The 27,517-nt window shown below is 46.4% G+C and overlaps 1 protein-coding gene across 3 annotated transcripts; it reads right to left on the minus strand.

Annotated features, from left to right (window-relative positions):
* Positions 1-65: 65 nt before the first annotated feature.
* On the minus strand, positions 66-27,488 carry KIAA0100 (KIAA0100 ortholog). Of its 3 annotated transcripts, none has more exons than XM_043903185.1 (39): positions 27,307-27,485; positions 26,335-26,458; positions 25,747-25,796; positions 25,298-25,442; positions 25,000-25,118; positions 24,696-24,756; positions 24,321-24,510; positions 23,226-23,349; positions 22,939-23,063; positions 22,632-22,699; positions 22,379-22,524; positions 21,570-21,688; positions 21,300-21,463; positions 20,884-21,142; positions 20,146-20,351; positions 17,827-18,919; positions 17,200-17,391; positions 16,856-17,058; positions 16,590-16,708; positions 16,262-16,482; positions 15,091-15,281; positions 14,867-14,966; positions 14,528-14,730; positions 13,158-13,452; positions 9,925-10,082; positions 9,431-9,637; positions 6,404-6,503; positions 5,740-5,922; positions 5,136-5,257; positions 4,522-4,677; positions 4,313-4,434; positions 3,565-3,745; positions 2,850-2,936; positions 2,539-2,649; positions 2,269-2,404; positions 2,035-2,165; positions 1,748-1,849; positions 1,332-1,466; positions 66-905 (listed from the first exon to the last, which is right to left on the minus strand). In XM_043903185.1, the coding sequence occupies exons 1-39, from the start codon at positions 27,372-27,374 to the stop codon at positions 723-725; spliced, it is 6,699 nt and encodes a 2,232-aa protein (XP_043759120.1). In that variant the 5' UTR covers positions 27,375-27,485; the 3' UTR covers positions 66-722. The 3 variants fall into 3 exon arrangements, 2 of the variants coding, with proteins under 2 accessions (XP_043759120.1, XP_043759121.1); XM_043903186.1 differs by lacking the exon at positions 27,307-27,485 and adding an exon at positions 26,738-27,142; XR_006341190.1 differs by lacking the exons at positions 66-905; positions 1,332-1,466; positions 1,748-1,849 and having other exon boundaries at positions 2,269-2,420; positions 27,307-27,488.
* Positions 27,489-27,517: the final 29 nt, after the last annotated feature.

Here is a 27,517-nt window from a genome sequence, read left to right on the forward strand (position 1 = left end):
GATGGAGAGAAAAGGATACAGGCTGAAACCATACACTCAATACAATTAGAAAAAAAAAAACAGCATCAAATTTAAAATATATTTTTTCTCTTTAAATCACTTTTTTTTTTTTTTAACCATTCTTCAGGGGATACCCCAGGGAGAGAGATCCATGGCCAGCCCTGTCTCCTACTGCCATTCTCCAAAGTGAGCTTGGCACAGTTTGGGGAGGGGCTGATTCCCCCAGAACACTAATACCACTTTCATACAGGGTGGTGGGATGAGGGACAGATGATCAGCCCCTCCCCTCCACTTTCTGGCACATAGGGAGAGCAGTTACACTTACAAATATATATATATGTATATATATATATGTATTTTTTATATATGCCTATTTATAAAAATTTATCACACTTGATCAGAACTGTCCCCCCCCCCCAACCCTTTCAGTTGATCCCAAGGGAACCAGATTCTGGCCTTGGAGCCGTTCCCTGGGTCTTGCTCTCTTGATGCCTCTCTGGCCCTGGGCCTGCTGATCAGTGTGAGGTAGAACTCAGCATTATCCACCATGGTCTGCAAGGAACCAGCCAGCTGTTAAAGAGCAGGGCCTCTCTCCACAGCACCCTTGGGCTCCTGACCCCCACAGATCCTAAAGGATGACGGGAAACACCTCCCACCCCACAAGTCCCTGGGGCCTGAGTCAGAGTCAGCTCATGTACTGCAGCCTCTCTTGGATTGCCGGATCACTTGCGCCTGCCAAAGATGGACTTCTTCCCAGGATTCTTGTTGCCCACACTTAAACCGATGAGGAGCCGGGCTTTCTCCTCCTCTTCCTGCTGTTGCATGTTGAGGTCTGATTTAGTTTCTAGTTTTCCCCGGACCTCAGACCCTGTTGCAGGCTTCAGCCTTAGCTTCTCTTTGATTACCTGATAGGTTAGAGAGGAGTAAAAGGGAAGGTAAATATTAATGGAACAGGCAGAGTAAGTTAAGTGGACCAAGTCAGTATTTATTAAACTTACATGGACACACAATGGGGGCAATTCAGATTATTAAACGATCTCTGCTCTCAAGAAGCTTACAGTCTATTAGAACCCGATCTAAACATGAACTTATATCAGTCCTCACTTCCCTAAAAATCAACGGTAGTTAACATATATGAAACACTCTGTAGACATTCAATTTAACCATCTGAGCAAAGTCATGGAGAGGATAGGAATAAAAATCACTCCATTCACCTGCCCCCTTCCCATGGCTGCCTGATAACACATACATGTTACAAGAAAATGCCCCTGAGCAGAGGATCTGCTTGCCAGCCTCTGCTAACCAAATAGCCATGAACTCTGCCGGGATACCTGGGCAACCAGGGCTTTGCGGCTGTCCCTCTTGACAGCCATGGCAAAGTCTAGCCACGTCCATGTGTTGTTATGATACTCCAGACAGGGCAGCACCAGGTTAAGGTCACCCCAGTCCACGCTGTTCTTCTCACCCTGCAAAAGAAAGAGTGAGAGGGAAGAGAAGAGAAAAAATATATATATCAGCTGCCATTTTTAGTCCAAGCCAGTACTTGAGTCCACATCTGGTACCTTTCTGCAGCAGCAACCTACAGATACTGATTTCTCCCTATCTCGGTCTGATACTGATTCCTAAGGGAATCCAAAGGGAATAGCACATTACCCACAGACCACCTTCACTATCTCTGTTTTTAATCTCTGATCTTATCTGGTACCCTTCCCATACTGTTCTAACAAAGTGCTGGGGAAGGGCAGACCTTGTAGCTGACGCACAGTGGAACCTGTGGGATCTTTATATAGATGAAGGAGTTGTTCATGGCAGCTCGCTCTTTCATCTTGTCAATATCATCGACAGGGTGCTAGGAATGGAAGGAAAGAAGTGTGTACCCCTCAAGCCATCACAAGAAATTCAGGACCCCAAACATCTCCAACTCCTTTCATCCCTGGAGTAGACTCAAAAAGAAACAAAAGAAATCCCCAGCCAGGCCAAACAGAGTACCCCAGGACTCTCCCATTTTCCTATTATCAGGGGCATGTCTGGTACCTCAGGTGCTTTGCGAAATGACCTTCTGACCCCAGAACTCCGATTCAAGCCCTGTGCCACACCCTTCCCAGGGCCCAGTGGTGCTGTATCATCTGTTGCAATCAGCTGCCGAGGCTTCACCACTGGTATTCCTACGAAAAAGCAAGTACACTAGCTGTTGTCCTCCTTCGGAAGCTTCAGCCGTCTCTGGGGCTGTGACCCCAGTCCTCTGGAGCTCCCCATTAAAGTTCTCACCAGTAGTCACCAGTTTGGACTTATCTTCTTCATCACCAACCTCATCATCTTCCACACTTCGGCCAGGAAAGAAAAAACCCATTATTCTATGGAAGAACTGGTGTGTCAGCTGGATGGTGAGAGGCACCACATTTACCTAAAGAGGAAAAAGGCTGAAGAAGCAATTAAGCTCAGACATCATCCCTCAGTTTACCTATCCCTAATGTAACAACGCACAGAGAGCTTTTAACTGCCTTGTGTTCCTGGGTCCCCAAAGGAGTGTTTGCTAACCTCAAAGTGCTCCTTAACAGAAATACCCCCAACTGGGGGCCGGACTTTGCTGAAGAGGCGAAGGGCCAGTTGTCGCCCAGACTGGCAGGAACTCTGGGGCCGCAGGACTACCTGTAGGATAGACAGTGATAAATCAATCCACAAATCCTATGCAGACCGAGAGAAGCAGCAATGGTCTTGCTAAACTAGGCAAGTTTCCATCTCACATCACCACATTCTTTCCCATAGTTGGGTTTATGTGGAAGTGTCACTGCAAATGCCGAGTGTTAGGAAGCCTGTAAATGGGCTAGGAATAGGGAACTAAGACTTACCTTATAGACAGCATTAGGGAGGAGATTGTTCATAGTGAACCAGCCCAACTCCAGAAGATGTTCTGCTGTGTCATCAGATTTATTCACCTGTAAAGACAGATCGCAACCCCCAATCCACTATAATAAGCCTTTCTCAGGAGCTTGCCAGAGGCTGCTACCTATATCATTTGTTTTCAGGTTCTACAGATGCTTTTGCTATGTCTTTCATTCTTAGAGTCAATGCACCCTCTAATCCAGTATTTCTAATGGGCACTGATGGCCAGGGCACTAAGTGCCAACAATACTTTCCAGTCCCTATGACATTAAAAAAATGGCCTCAACACATTTCCAAACATCTCTAGGGGAGATGGAAGAATAATGAAGAAAGTCCTGTCCTCCACGCCAAGGGTAACTGCAGGAAAGATGTACGCCAGTATAGAATTAATGATTCTATTCTAAGCTGGACTTGGGAGACTACTTTCCTCTGGCCATATAGAATAATTATCTTCTTCAATGAGGGAAGCATTCGATCAAGCTCATCTGTATCTCTATTATTTACTATCACAAACAAATGTGTGTGAGGGGTACTCTCTCTGCTCATGTTTCTATCATTATTAATAACCACGCATACCACCATTAACAATCAAATAATAGTCTCTCTTTGTGAGTTAGACTCCTGAGAAAGGTCAGTGCCTCTTAATACAGCTGTCTTTGTGTGACTGTATATACCCAATACCTTGCTGTAGAGGAAGCGCTGCAGCTCCAGTTCAGCAATCCCTAGCTGTCCGTCTTCCTCGGTCAAGCGCCATCGTGCCTGAGCAAAGTAGAATTCGGTGCGGCGGACCACACTCACATCCTCTTGCTGCTTTCGCAGCTCCATCTTGTTGGCCTGCTGCAACTGGAAATCCTTAAAACACCTATAAAAGGATAGGAAGGTCAAAGCCAATATGGGCAACAGCATTTGGGTTAGAGGTGGGGTGGAATGCCCTAGAATGATCCAGGAGGTAAACCCAGAGATGGACATAGGCTAGAACAACTATTCCCTAAATATTTTCATTGGATTCATTGTTTCTCACACTCTGCCATGTGAGCACAAATGCCATCTTCAGTTCTACAGCTTCTTGAAGTAAGCTGCTCCTACTAATAACCCCTACGATTATATCTGCAATTGTGTTCCCTACTGATCAACTTCAAAACATTTTATTTTTAGTTCAGTTGCACAGCATCATGGCCACAAAAATGACCTTTCTGAACTACTTGTTTTTCTCCTTTTCCCTGAGGTACTCTAGTAAGGATCCTAAAAAAGGGCTCTCCTGTTCTCAACCTGTTGGCCAAGTCTAACAAGGCTCATTCAGGAAAAGGTGCCTGAATCTACATCAGCCTTTGATAACATACACTAGACCTAAAGACTATCAGAACACAGGCAAAAGAAACTGACTCCATCTTGGGCACTGGAAAAGGGCATGGGGAGAATGCTGTGGCACCTGATGAGGATATTAAGCTCTTCACTTTCCAGCTGTAGGTTGGCCTTCTCCTGGTTTAGCTGCAACTGAAGCTTTAGGTTCAGGTCAAGCAGGTTCTCATTCTTGCTATCATCCTGCAAAGACTAGGGAGCCAGAACAGGAGAAACTGAGAGATTCCCCATGTCTTAGGAGACCTCCCTACCCTCACACTCCCTACCCCAGGAGACTACCTTCATGATAGAATACATCTGCTTTTCCAGCTGCCGTATCTGCGCCACATGCTGCCGCACTGCCTCCTGCAGATGTAATATGCTACTGCGCTGCTCCTCAGGATTGCTAGATATCTCAAGCTGGAACCTGACCCGCTGCTTCTTCTCACTGTGCTCCTAAAGGAACAGAAAAGGAAATGAACAAGAGACAAGCCTTGCAGTAAAGTAAAATATAGAGAGGAACAAGAAATGATGACCTCTTCCGGAATGTTCACCTTCATCTGTCACCGTTAGTAGCAAGAGTAAGGAGTAAGCCAATGCAGATTTGGCAATGTGGATTTCACAATAAGCCAGTTCCACAGGGGAGGCACAGAGGTGGAAGTGGGGAGCAGTTTGATGTTTTTCGAGGTAAGTAACTGAGTAAAGAAAAAACTGACCAAGAAAAACAAGGGACACTCAGACCTTTCCTAGATAACTAAAATTTCAACTGCTGCTGCTAACTAGAAGAGGATGTATCATCCACCAGGCCCTTTTTCAGTCGAAAGCATGGCTTTTCTTACTGGACCCCAAGTAAAACCACAAGGTCTTGGGGTTCTTCTGAGGCTAACTGGTAGTCTATAACAGATCCTACTCACCTTCCGCTTGGGTTCTACATGGAGCAGCAGGTTATTGACGATGTCCAGGATCATAGCATATTGAGCTGGGTTGGTGGAGATTTCCAGCTCATGATGGATGAGGGTAAAGGTATCCACAGCCCCTAAATAATTGTTTGCAGCTGAATAAGAGACTCAGTTTCTCCCTAAATTTCTATCCCATCTCCTAATCCATATCTTGAACCACGTCTGTTAATTAACCCCATAAAAGGGTTTGGTGAGATATGTTCATGGGTAGAAACACCTGCTTATTTCAGAATCAAACAATATGCATTCATTCCAGTTATTTGGTTTCTTTTGGCTGAGATTCCCAGCATGTGGGATCTTAGTGCCCCAACCAGGGATCGAATCTGTGCCCCCTGCAGTGGAAGCGCAAAGTCTTAACTATGGGACCACCAGACAAGTCCCCCATTTATTCCAATTCTGTTCTTTCCTAGCAGAACTTAAAAAATAAAAAGTAAAGTGAAATGCTAATGCCCTGTGCATACTGGGACTCTTAATAACACTACTGCCTCAAAACCACCAAGGAAGTAACTACTTCATAAGTTTCCTACTCCCTACCAAAAGCCTTTCAAACCCTGAATACCTTCTTGCTTCTTCAGAAGATCTTCCTTTTCCTGGTTCTCAGGAACCTCAGGTGGCTTAATCTGCGTTGCCAGCTCAGGATCAATGTCATGGCTGTAACTAATATAGTACATTCTGCAGTTGCAGCGTGAAATGATCCTCTGGATTTGCTGGGCTTGCTGCGCCTCAGCTGGCTGATTCCAATCTGGGAAGAGGTAGGAAAGAGAAAAGAGGAAGACATTCTCAAAAAGAGGTATTGTAAGAGCCTCCCAGCTATGTGTGATGTCTAGGTAACTCCAGACACTTGCTTTCAATACAGCCTAACACAAAAATGGTCCTAATCCACATATATTAATCTTACGTGTCCGCATGCGTGCATGCTCAGTCGCTTAGTCACATCTGACTCTTTTGTGACCCCACAGACTATAGCCCACCAGACTCCTCTGTCCATGGGATTTTCCAGGCAAGAATACTGGAGCAGGTTGCCATTTCCTTCTACAGGGAAATCTTTCTGACCCAGGAACTGAAGCCGTGTCTCCTGCACCTCCTACATTGGCAGGCAGACTCTTTACCACTGAGTCACCTGGGAAGCCCATATTAATCTTAAGAATAAGTAAAGAAATGAGACCCCCTTCAGGATGCATGTCTGCTCCTCACCACATGATGGGGAAGAGGTGAGAACTGACCTGTGGTGGTGGTAACCATGCCTCCCACTGCCTGCCCACTCTCCATCAGCTCCTGCACAGAGTCCAGACTACGCTGCCGGTGCTCCTCAATATTCTTTACCTGAAGACAGAGATACAGGCATCTTTAACTCCTGGGGGACCAGTAGCTTGTCCTGCCCAACTGGGTCATATATCTCCATAATGCAAGTATAATACTACTGAGACTTTCACTGCCTAGAACTGATGAATCTGCCAAGGTAAAGGACAAATGTCCCTCTCTCCTGGCTCAAACTACCCAAGCTCTCCAAACCCAACTTGAGTTACATTCACGTTTTGCCAGGATTCAGGCCACAAAAATACGAGCTAGGTAAAAACCAAATCATGTCCAATCTCACACCCATAAAGATGGCTACCATAAAAAAATGAGAAAATAAGGCAAGGATGTGCAGAAACTGGAACTCTGTGTACTGTTGATGAGAAGTAAAATGTTACAGCCAGTATGGAAAAGAGTATGGCAGTTCTGCAAAAAATGAAAAACAAGGACTTCTCTGGTGGTCCAGTGGTTAAGACTCCCTGTTTCCAATGCAGGGGGTGTGGGTTCAATCCCTGATTAGGGAACTAAGATCCCACATGCCACACAGTGTGGCCAAAAATTAAAAACAAACAAACAAAATTAACAGAATTACTCTATAATCCAGCAATTCTACTTCTGAATATATACCCAAAAGAATTAAAGGCAAGGTCTTGAAGAGAAATGTGTACTCCCGTATTCATAATAGTGCTATTCACAATACCTACAATATGGAAATCACCCAAAAATGTGGTATATACATACAACAGAATTCAGGTTTAAAAGGAGGGACATTCTAACACATGCTACAACATGGATGAACCTTGAAGACAATATACTAAGTGAATTAAGTCAGTCGCAAAAAGACAAATATATATGATTCCACTTATATGACATACCTAAAATATTATATATATATATAAAAGAGATATTTAAAAGCAATCAAAATCATAGAGAGAGAAAAGAGAATGGTGGGTGCCAGGACCTGGGGGAAAGCGAAATGGGGAGTTACTGTTTAATGGGTATAGTTTCAGTTTTACAAAATGTAAAGAGTTTGGGACATGGATGGTGGTGATGGTTGTAAAACATTATGAACGTCCTTAATACAACTAAACATTTAAAATGGTTATGATGATAAATTTCATATAATGTTATCCATTTTTATGGGCCATGATACACTGCATGGAGCTCTTCAAACCTGCACCCCTGCAGTGGTTTGCAGAGTCTTAACCACTGGACTGTGAGGGAAGTCCCTTTTTATCTTTTTTATGTTTATAAGTTTTATATTATGTATATTTTCTTTTATTTTTTTTACATTATGTATATTTTAATCACAATTTTTAAAAATGGAAAAAAATCACGTCATGGGCAAAAAAAATTCATCAAAACAAATGACTTCCCACCCATTTTGGCATTTGTGTATTTGTGTTCTTGCTATTTTCTGTCTTCAGACTGTTCTGACACTGTTGCCATGGGGGAAGGGAACTGAATTCTTTGGACTCTCTCTGCCAAGCTGAAGTCAAAGTGAATAGAATGAGTGATACGAGAAGAACACAGACAATCTGCCAAGTCACAAAAAAATTCGTATAGGGATGGCAATGTCAAAGTCCTTCCCACCTCAGCCAAGGACGTTCTACTCTAAAGCTAATACCACAGTCTGAGAAAAAAAGAATTTCCTTGCAAAAGAAGGCATGCCTAAAAGAACCAGTGGTCCAGAAAATGCCAAAAAGGGAGATCTTGCATAGTTCATCCTGCATACCTCTGCATGAGTAGTTAACATTTTCTCTGCCTATCTCCTGAAACTACTGGTAAACAGTACTGCTCGCCTGAACTACAGCTGTAATATATCAGCACCTTTCACATTATCGTCAACCTGACCCTGATTCAATACTTATTACCTCTTATATAATTTATACTTGGGGTTGAGCTTTAAGATCATTGAAGTAATAAGTACCAGTCAGGAGGCAGGAGGGAGGAGGGGTTAGCTTTGTCTCCAATGAGTAGAATGAAAAATGAAATTATCACACTGGTCCCAATCAGATGTAGCTGGATCCAATAATTCAGCTGAATGGACCACACCCAGCACAATGTGGGCATTTAACACCTGTTAAGTAATCACAATGCAGAATAGTGGCTAGGTACATCTCATACCCGTTAGAGTTACCAATAAATTTGATGATAGTATATCCTAGAAATTACAGTGCAAACTTAGTTTTACCAAAATGCTGAAAATTTATAGCTTGGTCCCTACCAACTGCTCACAATCTCACCTAACAAAAAAAAATTATCTTAATATACAACTAAGACCTCCCCAAACATACTGACTTAAGTAAGACTTGACTTCCATCCGAATGAAGCTTTGTATTTTTCAAAGTACTTTCTATTTGATCCTTTCAACAACCTTGTGTGAGTGAAATATTAATTCAGTTTCACAAATAAAGGTGACTTGCCCAAGGGCTCATGGCTACTAAAATGGCAAAACTGAAATCATATCTCACATAGTAACCTGCCTCCCAGACAAGCAGTCTTTCTATTCAACCTTACTGATTTTCTGAAACAACTAATCAACCATCTTCATGAGAGATCAGAGAAAGGGCAGCTAGAGAGCTTATTGAAAATTATCAGACTTACTGCCTGGTTTTTTTGGCTGCCTACTGATAATATGATCTTATAGTGGTCAGCAATCTCAAGTTAAAAAGTTGCAACTCATTTTACTCTCATGTTGGGAAATGAGAATTTCTCTTGCAACGAACTAGAATAAATAGTATGAGACCTAAAAAAAAAGAAAAACCACTATGTGTTCACAGATCACAGGCCAGAGACTGCATGGAGTTTCTATACTCAAGTGTTAGGAGCCTCATTATTCTACAACCTGCTAGCAAAAGGTACTATCAAGGACCTTGCAAGCCATTTTGGTGAAAGGTGCGAACTATGGACAACTGGAGAGATATCAGGCCTCCCCAGTCCTGCCGACTAACCTCTAACCAGAGCTGTCGGCCATCCTGCTCAGTGGGGCTGCTTTCAGTGGTGGCAAAGTACTGCATGCCATCTAGGATGCAAGTCCAGGAGGTCTTTTGCTTCAATGTGTCACCATACCAGGCTGGATGGTGTTGGCACTGCAGCAGCTGGGCTTTGGCAGCTGACACAATGACACAGCCTTCCGTCTCTGCTCCACGAAGAACCATCTATGCCAGAAACAGAAGCAGAGTCACAGCACAAGGGCCGGGAGGAAGATGAAAGGTTAGTCAAATGACTGTACCAGTGACTGCAGGTGGGTCTAATTCTGGCTTACTGAGTGAGCTCTGCTGGCTTCTACTAATGGAAGCGATTATCCACGATACCTGTTATTAATAAAAAGGATAGTATTTTGGAGCTCAACCCACCTATTCTTCTGTAGAGGTGGAGGGGGGAGGTAAATACACATGACTATCATCTAGCCCTATCTTGGGGTACTCTAGTAGAGAGAAGGTACCTGGCAGTTGACCAATTCGATAAGGCAGTTTCGGTTATATATGTCATCAGTCTGGCAGGCAGCAATGCCACACAACTGGTCACTCACACCTGACTCCTCTTCTGTGAACACTACAAACCTATCTGTCTCTTCAATCAGCTTCTTCAACATGTAGGCACCTGGCAGAGAAAGAAGAAGTGGGGGGAAAGCCACAGAGTTAAGAAAAGAGAACACATCCAGGGCCAAACACCTTCTTTCAGTTTCTCTAGAACATATTCTCCCCAACCTGCAACTCCAGCTCAGCCCACTCCACCCCTTTTGGGTAACAGTTGTCATTTCATTTTCCTTCAATTTTAATAAAAGTAACAGATTCCCAAGAGAAACTTAGAAACACTATGTATACGCAAGCATTTCTTTCTCTTAGGCATATCCACCTCTAAATTACTCTAGGATCTTTTTCCCTTCCATCGTGTTCCTTCTATTTTTCACTTTATATATTTTTTAATTTTTAATTTATTTTTTAAATTGAAGGATAATTGCTCTACAGAATTGTGCTGGTTTTTGTCCAACATCAACATGAACCAGCCACAGGTATACATATTGTCCCCTCCCTCTCGACTTCAAATTGTTTTAAATGCTATTTGTTTGTTGACCACTCCTTTCCACATAAATCATTCCCTTGCCATCAGTGTCACTGTGTTCTAGCTCTACTGCTTTCTCTGATTACGCCTTTAGATCCTCCAACTTCTCCTAGGTTTTAGAGATAAGTCTATCTCTTAAGGTCTCTCCTTGGCCTATTCCCTGTTCTTTCTTCTAGAGTTTGTCCAACAATGGTAGGTTAAGAGCACTGTCTTCAGAATTAGACTAGCGTGCCTATGTTCAAGATCCTATCTCTGCCAGCTACTTTGATGGTAACCTTTGGCAGTTGGCTTTAACCTGTTTCCTTGTGTGTAAAATAATAGTAACTATCTAATATGGTTTTTGAGAGAATTAAATGGAATAATATATAAAGTATTTCACAGGATACCTGCCACAGTTAAGCATTATCTCCTGGGCATTAACTGCTCTATGCTGAAACTCCCAATCTCTAACTCTAAGCCCTAAGCTTTTAGATCCTCATTTCCACCTGTTTTATAGACATTATCTAGATGTATTACTTGCAGGACAAACTCAGCACGTCCAAATTTGAATTCAACAATCCTACACCTCCACAAATCTGTTTAGCCTCTGGCTCTCCTATTTCTGAAATTATTGTTACTATCAAGTCACCAGGCTCAAAGCATCAGTCAATTGTTATCTCTTTCTCCATATTCTAACTCCCCCTTCCAACCAGCTGCCAAATCTTACACACGTACATAACATTTCTGTTCATCCCCTCATCTCCATTCCCACTGCCTCTACCTAGTTCAGGCACTCCTGGCCCCTTGTTAAAATGCCGTAATAGTTTCCTCATTTGTCTCCCCCACCTCCAGTTACTTTCTCTCCAGTCCTCCCTAACACCACCACCAGATTTATCTTCCTAAAAGTAAAATTCTAATGATGACACACCCCTATTCAAATCCTTCAGCAGTTAACCACTGTTTACTGAATAAGGAACAAAAACTCCCTAGCCTTGTATGAAAGACCTTTGATGTTCTACCCGTAGCTTTCCTTTCCAGCATCTTCACCCTTGGCTACACCCTGCGCCAACCCAGACTGTTCACTCTCCTCTGAACATACTGAGCTTGACCAACTCCACTCTTGCTCAAGATACTGCCTTTGCTTTCAATGCCCTTTCTCCTCACTTCCACATGCTTAAACCATACTAAGCCTCAATAAACCCTTCCCTGACCATAGGACCTCCTTCACTATAGTCAAGAACTCACATACTCTGTAATTTCTCGCTAGTGGCACTTAGCATTTTTCACCTTGTCTTTAAACTCAACATGAACTTGCATTCCTCTGTACTTATTATTCTCTCTCCCTAAAATGCCCTCTTTTCTTTCTTTGCCTATTAAACCTCTCAGTCATGTCCGACTCTTCTGCAACCCCATGGGCTGCATCCCGACAGGCTCCCCTGTCCATGGGATTTCCCAGGCAAGAATACTGGAATGGGTTGCTCTTTCCTTCTCCAGGGGATCTTCCTGACCCAGGAATCGAACCTGCATCTCCTGCACTGCAGGTGAATTCTTTATCACTGAGTCACTGGGGAAGCCCCTTACACTCTCTTTTTTTTTTTTTTGGTTCTACCACTTTATTGCTACCAACCCATCTCCCTCCACCCTCGTGCACACATGCTGTCATGTAACCCCATGGACTTCAGCCCGCCAGGCTCCTCTGTCCATGGACTTTTCCAGGCAAGAATACCAGGCCCTTACTCTCTTTTAAGACCCATCTCAATTATATTATCTTTTCTGTGAAGCCTTTCTAGACTTCCCTCTGCTCATTTAAATACTTTCTTCTTAAACATTCCTACAAAGCATCTTCATGACTTATTTTTTTGGCTGCACTGCACTGCCCACAGGATTTCAGTTCCTTGACCTGTCAAATCCATGCCTCCTGCAGTGGAAGCACGGAGTCTTAACCACTGGACCCCCAGGAGAAGTTCCTCAGGACTCTTTAGTTTCAGAGCTTCCCCTCAGCTTTACAATTCTAATGTCTAGGGTCACATGTCTAGTACATTATAAACCCTCAGTAAAACTAAAAAGTGAACCAATGAATGAGTAAGTGAGTGATTCAGTGAGTGAATGAACTAATCTTAGCTCAAAGATAATAAACCTGTTGAGGCAAGCAAGATGTCATATGTCTCTCACTAAATCCAGTTATAGTGCTCTGTGCCTACGTGGTATTCAAAGAATATTATTGACTGAATTCATCAAAACACAAAATAATTCTCTAATTCTTTGTTTCTTCTCCTTAGTCATTCTGACTAAGTCATCATTCCTTCCTGATCCTCTTCTCCTGGCCAAAGGACCAGACCCTTTTATCTTTTTTTGCCAGAATCTTAAGTTTCCTGACCAGGGATCGAACCCATGCCCCCTGCAATGGAAGCATGGAGTCTTAACCACTGGACCACCAGCGAAGTCCCATAAACCAGACCCTTTAATGCCCACCTGGCACTGCTATGTAAGACTTAGGTGGCCTAATGTGGAAAAATAACAGTTTCATCTCTACACACAGACTGAACCACCCAGAATTAGTCCTTCTCCAACTCCTGTTCAAGCCCACATACAGATTCTAAACCTAACCCTTCGGAGTCTTCTCCACCAGCTTACCTCCTGAAGACCCCTTATCAGGCTGTCCACTGAAGCTGGGAGTGCTGACAGGAGGTGGGGTTGGGGCACTGGAAGGAACACTCTGCTTTGGCTTTTTGGCTGGCAGGTGGGGATCAATCTTTAACCCCTTCAGCGCTTCAGTAGAGAGGTTACGTTTAAGCACAGCCGCCTTTTTGTAGCCATCATATAAACCAAAGGCAATGTCCCGATTGGTGGTTGTCCAGGAAGCCCGTAAATCTACCAAGTGCAGCTGATGCGTGTGAAAGGCAGAATCCCCAACTTGAGTAGAGGGCTCCTAGGCAACAGGGAAAGGACCTCAGAGTTGCATGGAAATCCCCACCATTCCTCCTGGACCACAAATGCAGAGATAACAAACATGCTTGCTGAATAACAGACCTCTTCTGAGGGATACAAGACGACTGAGGGAAAGAAAAACTATGTGAGCTTAGTGTGTGTACTATATTACACTCTGACTATATACACTGTATTTTAAACTCAGGGTTTTTTTGTTTGTTTTTAGTCACTAAGTTTTGTCCAACTCTTTTTCAACCCCCATGTGCTATATATAGCCCACCAGGCTCCTCTATCCATGGGATTTCCCAAGCAAGAATACTGGAGTGGGTTGCCATTTCCATCTTCAGGGGATCTTCCCAACCTAGGGATTGGGACCTGTGTCTCCTGCACTGCAGGTGGATTGTCTGCCACTGTATTTTAAATGACTCAAAAGAATTTCATCTTAAAATCCTTCCTTAATTGGGGGCAGGGGAGGGACCACCAAATACAGCACTAGGAAAAAAAAAGTTTTATTCTATTTCTTGAAAAGCAAGAGACTATCTTTAGAAAGAGGGGAAAAAAGAAACTTTCAGAAAGAGGGATGCATATACTGGTGAATGTATCATAAACTAACAACATATATAATTAGAATATAGTCAGGAACATTACCCAGGACTTAACCTAAAGCCTACCACTATGAACTGAATTGTGTCCTCACACCAAATTTGTATGTTGAGGCCATAATCCCCAATGTAACTTAATGGGAATTATAAAGATGGGGCCTTTAGGAGGTAATTAGGTTTAGAAATGGGGTCCTAATTAGGGTGGGGCCCTCATGACAGGATTAGTGTCATCACAAGAAGAGCCATCAGAGAGCCTCCTTCTTTTCCTGCCAGGTGAGGACACAGTGAGAAGGCAGCCATCTGCAAGCCAGGAAGACAGCCCTCACCAGAACCTGACCACGTTGCCCAGCCTCTAGCAGTGAGACAAATTTCTGCTGTTTAAGCCCCTCTGCTTACAGTATTCTGTTACAGCAGCCTGAGCAGACTTAGACACCTACTGATACAAGCAAGGCAGTAGAATGTGTCAGGCGGTACCTCCTCAGCCGTGCGATTGCTGTGCCGTTGGTAGGTAAGGGAGGACAGGCTCAGTAGGTGGGTCTTTGTTACCAAGGGATCAAGGCAGTGGTCAGCATTCTCTTCAGTGGGCGAAGCCATCAGGTGAACAGTCACCTGACTTAAGTCACTAACCATCTGTGTCACACTCCAGTCAGAGATGAGGCGCCGCATCACCGTGCCCGCTGAGGAGAGGAGGCATACGGGGCCCATGCAAACCAGAACAGGAGACCAGTGTGGGGCAGAAAGAGAGGCCGGGGAGGGAACTGAGGAATAGGACGAGGAACAGGCGTGGAAAAACAAAGGAGCCTCTGATCTTACCTTGAGGTATAAGTCGCTGAGTTCCCCGAGTGAAGACGTGGCCCTGACTGCACTCAATTTGGATGCCACGTTGCTGGGCAAACGAGGCCCAGTAATGCACCTGGCAACAAGAGAACATAACACTGAACCAAGGATGGCGGCAGGGAGGTGCCTCAGAGACCCAGTGAGGGAAAACAAGAAAACTAGAGAAGTGGACAGATGTCAGCAGCACCATCAGAGCTGACCTGCAGCTGGGGAAAGAGCGCGGTATAGGAAAGTTGCTTGTAGTGCTGGCCAAGTTTCTTCTTGCTGGGTTTCAGGTTGTTGAAGAGCTTTCCCCTACAAATAGGCCTTGTGACACTAGTCCAAGTTGCCCAGAAGTTCTGCATCCAGCGCAGGGTGCTACTATACAGCAGAATCCGGGGCTGGGATATCGCTGCAAAAGAAACGATAGACATTTTCCAGCTGTGGTTAAAACACAGATGAAGGACTACCCTGGTGGTCCAGTGGCTAAGACTCTGCACTCCCAATGCAGGGGGGCCTGGGTTCAATCTCTGTTCGGGGAACTAGAGCCCATATGCTGCAACTAAGAGTTTGCATGCCACAGGCCTCAACTGAAAATTTTCACAGGCCACAATGAAGATTCTGTGTGCCAACTAAGACCTGGCACAGCCAAATAAATTTAAAAAATTTAAAAACACAGATGAAGCTAAATCCTTTCCTAGCTTCAGGGTTTTGCTTTTTTTTAATATATAATTCACTTGTTGAAGGGCTTCCCAGGTGGCACTAGTAGTAAAGAACCTGACTGCCAATGCAGCAAACTCAAGAGATGTGGGTTCAATCCCCGGGTCAAGAAGAGCCCCTGGAGAAGGAAATAGGAACCTACTCCAATATTCTTGCCTGGGAAATACCATGGACAGAGGAGCCGGGCAGGCTGTAGTCCTTGGGGTGGCAAAGAGCTGGACACGACTGAGCACACCACACGCTGTGGAAGCACTAGCTCCCAGTACTTTATTTCTCTTTTTCACTTTGGCTGCGCAGGGCCTTCACTGCAGCACAGGGGCTTCACTGCCCCGGCATGTGGGATCTTAGTCCCGTGGTTAGGGATCAAACCCATGTCCCCTGCATTGGAAGGCAGATTGACAACCACTGCACCACCAGGGAAGGCCCCAAAGCTTCAGATTTTAGAGGTTTAAAAACCCCAATGGCACTCAAGCCTCATACTCTCCAATACTCTCTCCTTTCAAAGACCCAAGAACTCTTACTTCTACCAACCCTCTTCCAAAAAGGATCCTAACCCCAAAGCTCCCTTGCTCTTTTCTGATCCCCTCTCCGGAGGGTCAAGCTGAAGTCCTCAGTGTCTAAGCTCATCCTCCCAAGCCCTTCCTCCCCACTGCCCCAGACCCCAAGCCTCACTTCCACTGTGCCGAGTCAGATCCATCTTGATGGAGAGATTGAGGTTCTCGGAGCGAAAGGCCCGGTAGGAGTCATGGAACTGGCCCAAGGGCACCTCAGGCAGGAACTCTGGGGCCCGCAGAGTGACACCATGGTGATCGTGAGGGTTCCCGTGGCACAGCCACTGCAGGTCCAGGGTCATGCAGAGGTCAGGCAGGTGAAGGAAGCAGCAGTCGTCATACCTGGCTCATAATACAGCCCTGGTCACCAGCAGCCCCTCAGCTCTCCCCGTCTCCCCTGACCCCGAGACCCACACCCTGTCTGAGGCTCCATCCGTTACTCCACTCACTTAGAGGCTGTTCTCACGTTGATATCCAAGTCACCCTTGAACACAAACTGACCGGGTTTCCAGTGAAAAGACAGGTGGTTCCATTCCCAGTGCATATTTTCAGTTGTGTTGTATGGATCCTATAACCACCCCAAAAACTTGGTGAGATATAACTAAGCGTTATCACCTTCTCCTCCCAAATCAGTGCCTTTCTTTCTTCCCCCATATGCTGTACAAGCCCCAGCCCCACCATCCTCAGAAGAAAACAGCTCCTCTGGACCCCTCACCTCAGTGGCCAGCTGGTGCAGGTTGGCCTGTTCAATGTCCATGTGCCAGTCCCCATGGAACAGAAGACGGCTCTTGTCCCACCAGGGCAGGGGTGGACTGGGGTCAGCTGAGGGCTTGGTCAAGAGGTCCACACACTGGCCAATCAGTGTCCATGCTGGATCCCAGCACGGGCCCCATACCACGGTGTACTGGAAGATTTCCGCTGGAGCAGAGGAGCACAGGATGCAGCCTGTTATACACCTTCACCCCTCTCTTCAGCCTTTACCCCAGAAGGGCCTCAGCTCATCTCCCATCCCAGCCATCACCACCATCTCAGTCAAATCATCTGCCCTCCTCTACTCACAGTGGAAGTCATGATAGAACTTGAGTGGGGGCATGTTCCTCTCAACGGCCACGTTACCCCAAGGAAGCCCCAACGGCAGGATCTGACGCCGACGAGAGCAGGGCTGACCGCTCTGCTCAGTGCCCACCAGTCGACCCATCAGTCGCCAGTCACGGATCTCAAACAAGTACCGGGGATAGTCTCTTATCCGTACTGTTAACACAGGGAGGACGCACAGTGGCTACCCAGGAAACTGTCTGAGCACTTGCAGGCCCTTCTTCCCCCTGCCACTATTTTTACATCTATTTCACACGGTCAACTGAGATAATAAGAGCTGGCAGTTGGCAGCAAAGCCAAAAAAAGGGCACAGAGACCTCAAGCAGAGAGTGAGAGGGGTAAGCTGAGATCCAAGAGCCGCACTAACCCTGAAGATGACTGTGTTAGCTGTGCCCCTGTGTTCAGCCAAGCAGTTTCAGGGTGAAATTCAGGAACAGAGAAAAGGAAGAGGAGTCCACCCATCCCACTCCACCCACGCCCCAAAACAGCCGCATTTCCCAATATAACTGAGCTCCTCTGTAATTGCTCAAAGAGCTCCCTGGATCTCTGAGGGCAAACCCTGGGCTCTGCAAACCAGGAAGTGTTACTTACCCAGAAATGTCTTGACGCTGCACTTGAGCATCCTACACCACTGAATGACAAGATCTATTCCCTCCACAGGGAAAGGGCTGCCTGGATCAAGCTCTCGAACCTGCTCTAGCACACGCTCAGGCCCGTGGAAGGAGGCGTCTGCCAGAGCCACCAGTTCTAGCCCTGCCAGGCTCCAAGTGAGCAGGGCCCGGCGCATGGGCGTGTTGCCATAGAGACGACGGGAGCGCTGGATGTAGATTTCGATGTTCTTATGTTCCAGAGAGGCATAGAGCTCCTCGATTTTGCGGGCAGGCAGGAGCTCCCCGTGCTGCTTCCGCAGGGCGGCCACTTTGGCGTCCAGCAGCTGCAGCCGCTTGGCGCTCTCCTTACTCTCGTCCTTCATCAGCTCGTAGTTATCGCGAAGCTTCACCTCAAAAATGTCATCCAGGAAAACCCACGAGAAGTGCTGGACCTTCAGGAGTATATCAGGCGGGAGCGGGGCAGAGCTGGGAGAAGCCTGAGAGCGGGACCCTCCGTGCAGGCTCTTCAGCCACTTCTGAACTCCCACAGCCTCGTCCAGAGTCCGAGAGAAATCATACTGATAAGGAAACTCCACGGAGACCGAACCCAGGGCGAGGAGCCAGACGTGGTTCCGGAGCGTCTGCAGCCCAGGGAAGGGGTTCCGGTGAAGGATCATCTCCTCCAGCTCGGGCAGCAGCTGCACCTCCACCTCCTTGAAGCTGAAAATGCTGTTGCCATCGAAGCCTGCGGCCAGCTCTGGGCAGTAAGCCTGCAGTGAGCCCCCGTGCCGGCTCAGGGACACACTCTCAGCAGCCAGGGTAATGAACTTGTCCTCAGCTACAAAAGCTGTCAGCTTGGCCGTGCTCACCTCCAGCGTCAGGTTTAGCAGCCGCTTTGGCGGGGAGGACTCCGGGGGACAGCTTTCTGGCTCAGAGGAGGTCGCTGGAGTCTCTAGCTCAACAAGGGGAACAGTCTCAGGGAAAAGAGTGGTTCTTAGGAGGTCTCGGCACTGCAAGGTGGCCAGCACATGCTGGTACAGGTACATGTGATCTGGGGGGCTCCAGAGTAAGGTCAGCCCTGCGCCACACTGAACCTTTACAGAACAAGAGGAAAGGATCAATCAATTACCACATCCTAGAACATGAGAGATGCAGGAACTATTATACATGCACAAGAACCATCTCCACTCAGAAGTCCTTCCTGAGCAACCTACATTAATTAACCCCGTGCTTTGCTCCTCTTTGCACTAGTATGCTGAGCTAACAGTTCCTTCTTAAACTTAAAAGCACTTACACTTTTTTTAAGATCTACTCAACCGGAATCTAAATTGTCTGAGAATAGAAGCCATTTAATTCTCTGGCATCTACCAGAGAATACCCAGTATATAGATGTACTCAAAAAGTCATCTGGCTTTTACATTTCTGCTCATGAGTTACCTTTCCATAACGACCACCTTCTGTATAATAACCACTGCAATAATCAATTGGGAAATGTTTCATGCACTGATTGTACCTTGACTTAATTCTTAAAAAGTACTAGTCACAAGTTCATACAGCAATTGACTTATGGGAAAGTATGCCTCAAAGAAGGGATTAGAGGAACTCTGTTAGCCTGAAAAACAAAGTCACTTCTCCATAGTTAAGCAGACAGAGGAAATTTAAATTCCAAGACCAAAAAATTCCTCTAAGTTCCAATCTCTGTAAAGGAAACTCTTCAGTTTCCAAAGGAAGTTGAAGTCTGATGAACAGGGAAATATCTCACTCTCCTCCCAAGAGGACCCCATGTCCAACTGAAATGATACCCTGAGAAGAAAGGTAGTGGGAAGCCTCTCAAAACTTTCCAGTGCCTCCATCTTCAGATCTCTTCTAGCCTGTTGATGAGCTGAGTGCTTCAGTAAAATGCCACCAGATCATGACCTTTAAGAGCCCTTTACTCATATATATAGATATGTATGTATCCGTATATCAGATATATGCACTAAAATCTTTACAGTTGAAATTATATGTCTGATATCTGCTTCAAAATAATCCCATAGAAGGCAGGCGCAACTGTTCAGAGTTTAGCTAAATGAGGTTGGTCCTAAATTGGTAATTACTGAGGCCTGGTATGGTTGCATGGAAGTTCATATACTCTCCGGTTTTATATATATTTTAAGTTCCATATTAAAAGATAAAAATGTACAGAACAAGCCAGGGAAAAAAGACCAACCACTAGGCATTATGTTTCTCACAGGTGAGTTTCACAACATGACTCAAGACTGGAAAATGCTCTAAGCCAGGGAAAAACCAACCCAACCCCACCTCACCATAGAAACATTACCTCTAGAGAGCGGATGCTGCTGTGATAGGTGACGGAGAGCATGGAGAAGCCGAGTACTGGAGTGGGGATGTCAGGAGCCTTACAACAGGGCTGCATCTTCTCTGTGACCGACTTCACCAGTGCAAGCACAAGTCCTTGAACACCCACAGTGGAGGTCTCAGCACTTCCCAGCACAGTCAGTGTGTCCAGCCGGATCTCAGAAGCACCTAACATCCAGAAGCCATGCCAGGGTTGGTGTCCAGCTCTCAAACGCCTACTGCAGTCCTTGCTCTTCCTTCCTTCCTTATTCCCTTCACTCTGGCTATCCTTATTCCCCACACTTTCCTAACCTAATTCCTCATGTTGTAGGGAAGTTTTTCCTTTCCCATTTTAACCTAACTATAGCTGAAGGGCCAAAGAAGTACCCAAACTCCCACCAATTCCCCAGAGATGTATCAGTTTCTCTCTAGAACTAAATACACAAAGAAACAGAAAACTAACTGCATCTCCTTCTCCTGATCAGATATCAAAGCTGTTTTTTTCTTATACACTTTGCTATCTGTAAACCCTTAAGAAATATCAAGAAGCCCAACAGTTACACAAGACCTTTTAACATTTCCTGCCTCTGACTTAGAAAATTTTCAAATAACTGATTACGTGAGGAGCAGCAGCGTAATCTGCTTAGGTTACAAACTACCCACTTCAGTACAGTATACTGTATACTATACTGTATAACTACCCATTTCCTGTCTCACTTACCAACCAGGGCAGAAAGGGTGAACAAGTTCATGTCCTCCACCTTCAAGTCCACCTTCCACAGTAACGACACAGATTCCCCAAATGAGGATTCCCTAGAGACAGCTGACTTCCCAGACTGTGGACCCATTAAGGAGAAGATCCGAGAAAGACACTGAGCACAGGTATCTGATGCCTCCACCTGCAGTCCTCGGATGGTACAATCGAGAAAGAGGGTATCTGACTGAGTACTGGACAGGCCAAGAGGCTGGTTATAGCTACCCTAGAAAAGAAACAAAGGGACTTCATCAGAAGTATGCCAACACACAGTTCTGCAATGCATGGTACACCGTCTGCTGCCAATAAAGGTGCTCAGTGCTCTAGAGCATAGCAGGATGAGCAAACTCTACAGGCTACTGTTCACCAAAGTCCCCACCTACCTGTAGTGTGAAGGAGTCCAGGACAAGCGCCTCACCCCAAACATGCATATTGGGTGGGTGCGGTGCTCTCTGAATATGGGAGTCACTGCCCACCCGCCAGCAGAGGTGGTCCACAGTTAGGACGCCCCGTTGATGGATACTCTGTGGTCTCAAGTGCTGGTAATCTAAATAGAATGTGGGAGAGAGGACTTCTTTGGAGCCACAGTGGCCATCAACTGGGCCCAGCTCCACTAATGAACAAATTATTCCTTTTCCATCACAGAGTCTTACCCAGAGAGATGGAATTGAATCCCAAGGCAAAGGGCGGCGTATCTCCCAGCTGAATGGAAACATTGACATTGGAGATGGAGGTGCTAAAGATGATAGGTGCCAGGATTTGAGGAAAGGCTCTGTACGGGGACAAGACCTCATTGTTTGACAAGGAAAGAACTGCAACTTCCTATCATGTTACAGATTTCAGAAGCTCTCAAAAGGCAGGGTGAGTTTTGTTATGATTCTTAGGAAAGGATGCAACTAGAAGAAGATTGAACTCATCAGCTTCCTCCTACTCCCAGTGATAATCCATAGAGACTTATGAAGTTGAACCAGATGAAATTGCTATTTTCATGTATCAAACAGTATATATCAAATATGGTGAATATCAGTGTATCTTATGATTCAACTTAATACCACCGAGTAGCATCACTTACAAACCGCTGACCTCCTCTATGGGACACAATGCAAGTACTACACACACAGAGACATGGCACTAATGACATGGCAGGTACCTTAAAATCTAAGGCAGATGAGACATTGATTATTTAAGCTCAGTTCAAGAAATGTTCATTTTATATAATAAGGACTGTGCTGGGCACTGAGGACATAAAAACAAAGAAATTTGTTGAATGAATGCATTCTACTGCCAGAGTCTCATCTAACAGAAAATATAAAGCATGTTTGCTGTTAAGACTGGGCTGTTGAAACTGAGATTTTAAAAAGATCAAACAACCACATACATATTTAACACAAGAGGCCACTTTAGACCAAAAAAGTCCAAGAATCCACCTGATAAGACAGTGGCCAAAAAAGATTACACTGACCTTTTCTTCCTTTGCTTAAGAACAGATGAACTAGACTCTTGGGTTTCCAGTGCTAGCATGTGTAGCCAGTGAGAGAACTCCTGGTGCCGGTAATGAATAATACAAGTGTTCAGAACCAGGGAGGCTGAGAGGTCAATGGTGGTCACCTGGAAACGAGGACACCAGAACTGTGGGCTCAGGTTTTATTTTATATGCTCATGACTCAATGACGTACGGGGAGAGCAGAAAAAGGAATGGTTCTTGGTCAACAGACCTGCACATTAGCCTTGAGGGAACTGAGGCAGACAATACGCTGGCGGCTCTGGGACAGCAACAACCCATCTGTAAGGGCAAAGGGCGGATGAGAGGAGGACGGAAGGGGTGAGAGGAAAGACTAGGAGGGGTCAGAGGCGGGCACGGAGATGAGAAGCATGTCACCGACACTCGTTAGTTTCAGTATGTTCCCAACTGCCCCTCCTCTGCTCCACTGATATTGAGTTAAGAAGACCAAGTAAGGCATTGGGGAAGTGTGTGTCTGGGCCTCCCGTTCTCTCTCAGGACCACTGACCCCACCCATGAACCTTTCAGAAGGAGCTCGGTGCTCATCTGTGCCACATCAGAATGCGCTGTGAAGCTTCGCAGGGGCAGCTGATCCTCGTCACGGTGGTACAGGAACTGCAGCAGCTTCAATGTCCAATTCAGGTGCCTGGACCAGAGATAGAGTCTGGCTTAGAAATATGTGGGATGCTAGTCTTACTCCCTTTGCCCCTTCACACAAGCTCAGTGCAGCTCCTGGGCTGGTTATGGAGACCCCAGCACACAGCTCCAACTATCACTCTCCACACTTCTGTGCCAGGAGAGACCTCACCTCTTTTGACTATTCATGGACAACACCACGCTTGTGATCTCCATCTTCACCTTGACCTGGTCTGGCAGCTGCTGAAGGAGGTATAGGCCAGGCAGAGTTGGCTCAGCCAAGTCCTCTGTCACCTCTGAAAACACCAATAAATAATACAAAAGCCATCAGCTCTTAACACTCAAGTCTCTCAATATGCCATGCCCTCTTCAGCCAAACCTTCCCACATAAAGTAGGCTAGGCAAACGTCCAAACCTAGGCAATAAGGCCAAGATCCCAGAGATCCAGGCACCTACTGTACTTCCTTCCCCAGGGTCTGAAAAACAGTCTGGAGGACTTCCCTGGTGGCGCAGTGGGTAAGAATCTGCCTGCCAATGCAAGGGACACAGGTTCAACCCCTGGTCCAAGAAGATCCCACATGCCACAGAGCAACTAAGCCTGTGCACCACAACTATTGATCCCGTACTCGAGAGCCTGCGAGCCACAACTAATGAGCCTATGTGACACAACAGCTGAAGCCCAAGCGCCTAGAGCCTGTGCTCAACAAGAAAAGCCACCACAGTGAGAAGCCTGTGCACGGTAATGAGAGAGTAGACCCAGCTCTCTGCAACTAGATAGCTGGCATGCAGCAACAAAGACCCAGTGTGGATAAAAATAAAGTAAATAAGTGTAATAGTGTGTACATGTCAAAATAAATAAAAAACAGTATGGAGAGCAGGTTATTATAATGAAAAGAATACTGACTTTTGGGCCAAATAATTCAAAACCCATTTTTACTACTGAATACCCATGCGATCTCAGTCAAGTTATCTAATCTCCCTAGGCACTTTAGTTTCCTCATTTGTGAAACACTGAGGATTTAGTAGGGGAACATGTACAAAACACAAAGTTCAGGCCTCATTTATGATAATTACCCACAAAATGTTCTTTCACGTACCACAAGCAAATGCCCTCTATCCTCTAGCTATCCTCAAAGGCCAGGATTAAAGGCCGTGGCAAATAACAAATCACACCTAAATGAGTGGTGAGACTGCTATTTTTTTTTTTTTTAACTTCCAAAAGCATGCCCAACAGGGAAGCTAAGAAGCTCACTGACTGGGATTTTACCTGAACAGGGAAGAGGCTTGGGGGCCAGGCCTGCGCCCTGGCGCAGCAGCTGACTGTGAAAGAGGCCCTCATGCAGTTCGGCATGGAGTGTCCACACATCCACCGTGATCGCCTTCAGCTGCCCGCTGCTGATGCCCACCTCAAGACACAGCTTTAGGGCAAGTGACAGCTCCGCTAGACAGGTGTCCTCCTACAGGGAAGACAGGCCTCTTAAGGTGTGACTGTGTCGGGAGCTTGCAGTCAAAATGCTGTGGTCTGGTACACATCCCTGAGGGAACCCCACAGCACACATAATCTAGAGTGCAAGCCCTGAGCGCCTTTGTATTTTATGCCCAGAAGAAAAATAAGGCATCTGAATGACTGTGACGTACTCACCAACTGGCCGCTCTTTAGAACTTTGCTGTTGATCTGACTTAGGCTCACCTCACATTTCAGCCTGGGAAAGGAAAAAAAAAAAGAAAGCCTGGCCCCTTTCCTCATCATTTACCTTCAATCGAGCTTTGTTGGCTGGAAGGCACAAGGCAAGCAGAAGTGCTTAATCTTACTCCCTCCTCAAATCACACAGAACAAGAGAACATGTCTGGGAGAACCTAGATAAGAAGGCCCTGATATCCACCCCGCCTGAAACAACTGTAAGGCAACAACAGGGTTACCGAATCTTCTCCTACCCAGTGCTTACCTCGTCCCATCACTATCCAAAAGAAAACTGCTTTCTCTGATCTGAATATGCCACAAGGACTCAGAAGTAGCCACCTTGAGGACCATGATGTTTATAGAATCTACATGAATGGAAAACAGCTGGAAGGAAGATGCAAAGATGAATGATAATTAATATCAAGGCAATGTCATTCCTTTCCAGTGGAAAAAGAATGAGGCACCTATTGGTGTTATGCCTTAAGTACATTAGAAAAAGTCACCCGTGACTCCAAAGCCAGCCATTCCTACTTCAGTCCAGGGAAGTGGGAAAGTAGCCTCACCTGGCAGATCTTCAATAAGGACGGGCTGAAGGCCAGCTCCTTTTGGTGCGCCCCAGTACTCTGGGAGAATGGGGCAAACAGGCTAGAAACCTTCTGCAGGTCAGTTCTGATACGTACTTCTCCAAAGCACAAGGCCACATAGTGTCTGTCCAGGAGAGAAATCTCACTGCCATTCAGGTCCAAACCCCTTCCACGCCAGTCTTTTCCCCTCCCTCATACCCATTTTCCCATCCCCCCTAAAAATATAGCTCAAATCATGGAAGACAGTCTCACAGTACTTATCAATATCTGTCTCACAAAACAACAGCTTCCAGGCTAACTAACCCAGAGACACCAGCAAGAACCCACTTCCCTCCTTGGGCTGTGGGGCCTCTGTAAACAAACCTCAATCTGCAAACCACAATCCTAAAATATTCCCCAAGAGGAGAGTGAAGAGATAGGGTACTCACGGCAGATCATGGCTAAGGAGTTTGCTGGAAATCCACAGGCTATCGATTTCCTAAAACAGTGTGGGAGGAAGCTTTGTACACTAGCTGTTAGGTAATCCCAGAGCAGTTTGACAAGACAAGAAAGGGTATAAGAAGAGGAGGAAGTTCGAGAGCCCTTCCACTATTCTCCATTCCATTTGCCCCAGCCTCTCTCCTCAGCACTATATCTTGTTCGTCTCAGTGACATTGGTTAGACTTTAATATTTCTTTCATGGATTTTTGCCATTTCCCCTCTTATATTAGAATGGTAATCTTCGTTATCTTTGTTCTCTGCGTTACTTCTGCATTTTTGTTCTGTACTTTACTTCCCTATCTTTTTTACATGCCCTGGACACCCTGTGCCTCAAAAGCATTTTTTTTTTTAAAGCATTTTTAGAAGTACAACTTGCATCAGTTCCAGTATTCCTAAACAGGCTCTAAAATCTTGGCAAAGGGGTGGCAAGGCTGGGTTAACTAGGAAAGCACCAGGATTTTTAAAAAAGGAAATTAAAAGTTGAAATTCAGCTAGATCAACCCACATACATTCCCCAGGAGTTCCCCAGGACTCACCACTGTTTGCTGGTGCTGCTGAAACTTAAGACTGACATTCTGAATCCAAAAAAAGGAGCCAATCTTTAGTTCCGCCTGCAGCTTCTGCTGACACCACTTGGTGGCCAACCGGACCACAAGCCACCTGCAGAAAAATCCTTGTGAGTTCACAGGACCCTCTCCCAAAGGGTGGCCACCCTCACCCCCTGCAGGTCTTAGAAAGCCTGGCAAAGGGTCATGAACTGGAGCTGGATCTTCTGGGCAATTGTCCTGTCTCCCAAAACACCACTCTGCCATATACATTCAGTCACGCTGATCAGACCCTAGCCCCAAAGTGTCCCCTCCACCCAAATGAAATCAGACAAACTAAGCGCCACCGTTTAAGTTGGAGACAAAGAAAGCAATCCCTCAAATCCTTAGGAACCTCAAAGGTAGAGAGAAGAGGTCCCGACAGGAGTTGAAGTCCAGGCATCCGTGTCAGGTGTGCCATCACACAACCCCCTAAAGGTCTCTTTCTCCGCCCTCCAGACAGGTGTCTGCGAGAAGGCAGTGTGGGGTCACATCCGGCCGGCTCCAATGCCGCTCTCCCTGGGCAGCCAGACCTGTTCCGGCTCTCTAGGGCGAGGCTGCAGGTGCCCTTCGCACTCGGGGAAGGGGACATTCTGGGCATGCGGTTGGGGAAAGAAAAACCACTATGCCGGGCCCCCTCCTCATTCACACCCCTATCCGCGACCCAATCTCAGCATCTTCTGAGGCCTCGGCCCCTGCTCAGTCTCCGGGTTCTCGCGGTTCCCTCCAGCCAGCTCCACTCTTACGCCCCCGCTCGACCCCTCCCCTCGTCGCGCACCTCCTCCCCGGCCCCTCCCCCTCCACCGCCCGCGCAACTCCCCCTAACCCCCTCCCGCGCGCCTCTTTCCAGCGCGCCCCCTCCTCAGTCTCTCTTCCTTCCCTTCCCACCCCCTCCGCCACCCGCTGTGGCCGGGATCCCCTCACCGGCCTAAGAAGAGGGCGCTGAGCCCTAACAAAAGCAAGGCCAACAGCGCGGAGAAGAACAGGGGCATTCCGGCCCCGGCCCGGCCTGGCTCCGGCCCCCGCCCTGCCGGGGCGCCACCCCCCTCCCCGCGCCCGCCCCGCCGGCTCCGAGCTGCGCCGCCGCGGGCCGACCAGCAGCACGCGCAGGGACGACGCTGGGCGAGGGAGCGTT

This window comes from Cervus elaphus, chromosome 5 (assembly GCF_910594005.1).
Source record: "Cervus elaphus chromosome 5, mCerEla1.1, whole genome shotgun sequence".
Taxonomy (NCBI): Eukaryota; Metazoa; Chordata; class Mammalia; order Artiodactyla; family Cervidae; genus Cervus; species Cervus elaphus.

Coding starts and splice junctions, on each gene's coding strand:
- KIAA0100 (XM_043903185.1), bottom strand. CDS start 27,374: ATGCCCCTGTTCTTCTCCGCGCTGTTGGCCTTGCTTTTGTTAGGGCTC. Junction 21,143..21,299: donor TGGACTCCTTCACACTACAG/GTAGGTGGGGAC, acceptor TTTCTTTTCTAG/GGTAGCTATAACCAGCCTCT. Junction 6,504..9,430: donor GCCGACAGCTCTGGTTAGAG/GTTAGTCGGCAG, acceptor CTCTGTCTTCAG/GTAAAGAATATTGAGGAGCA.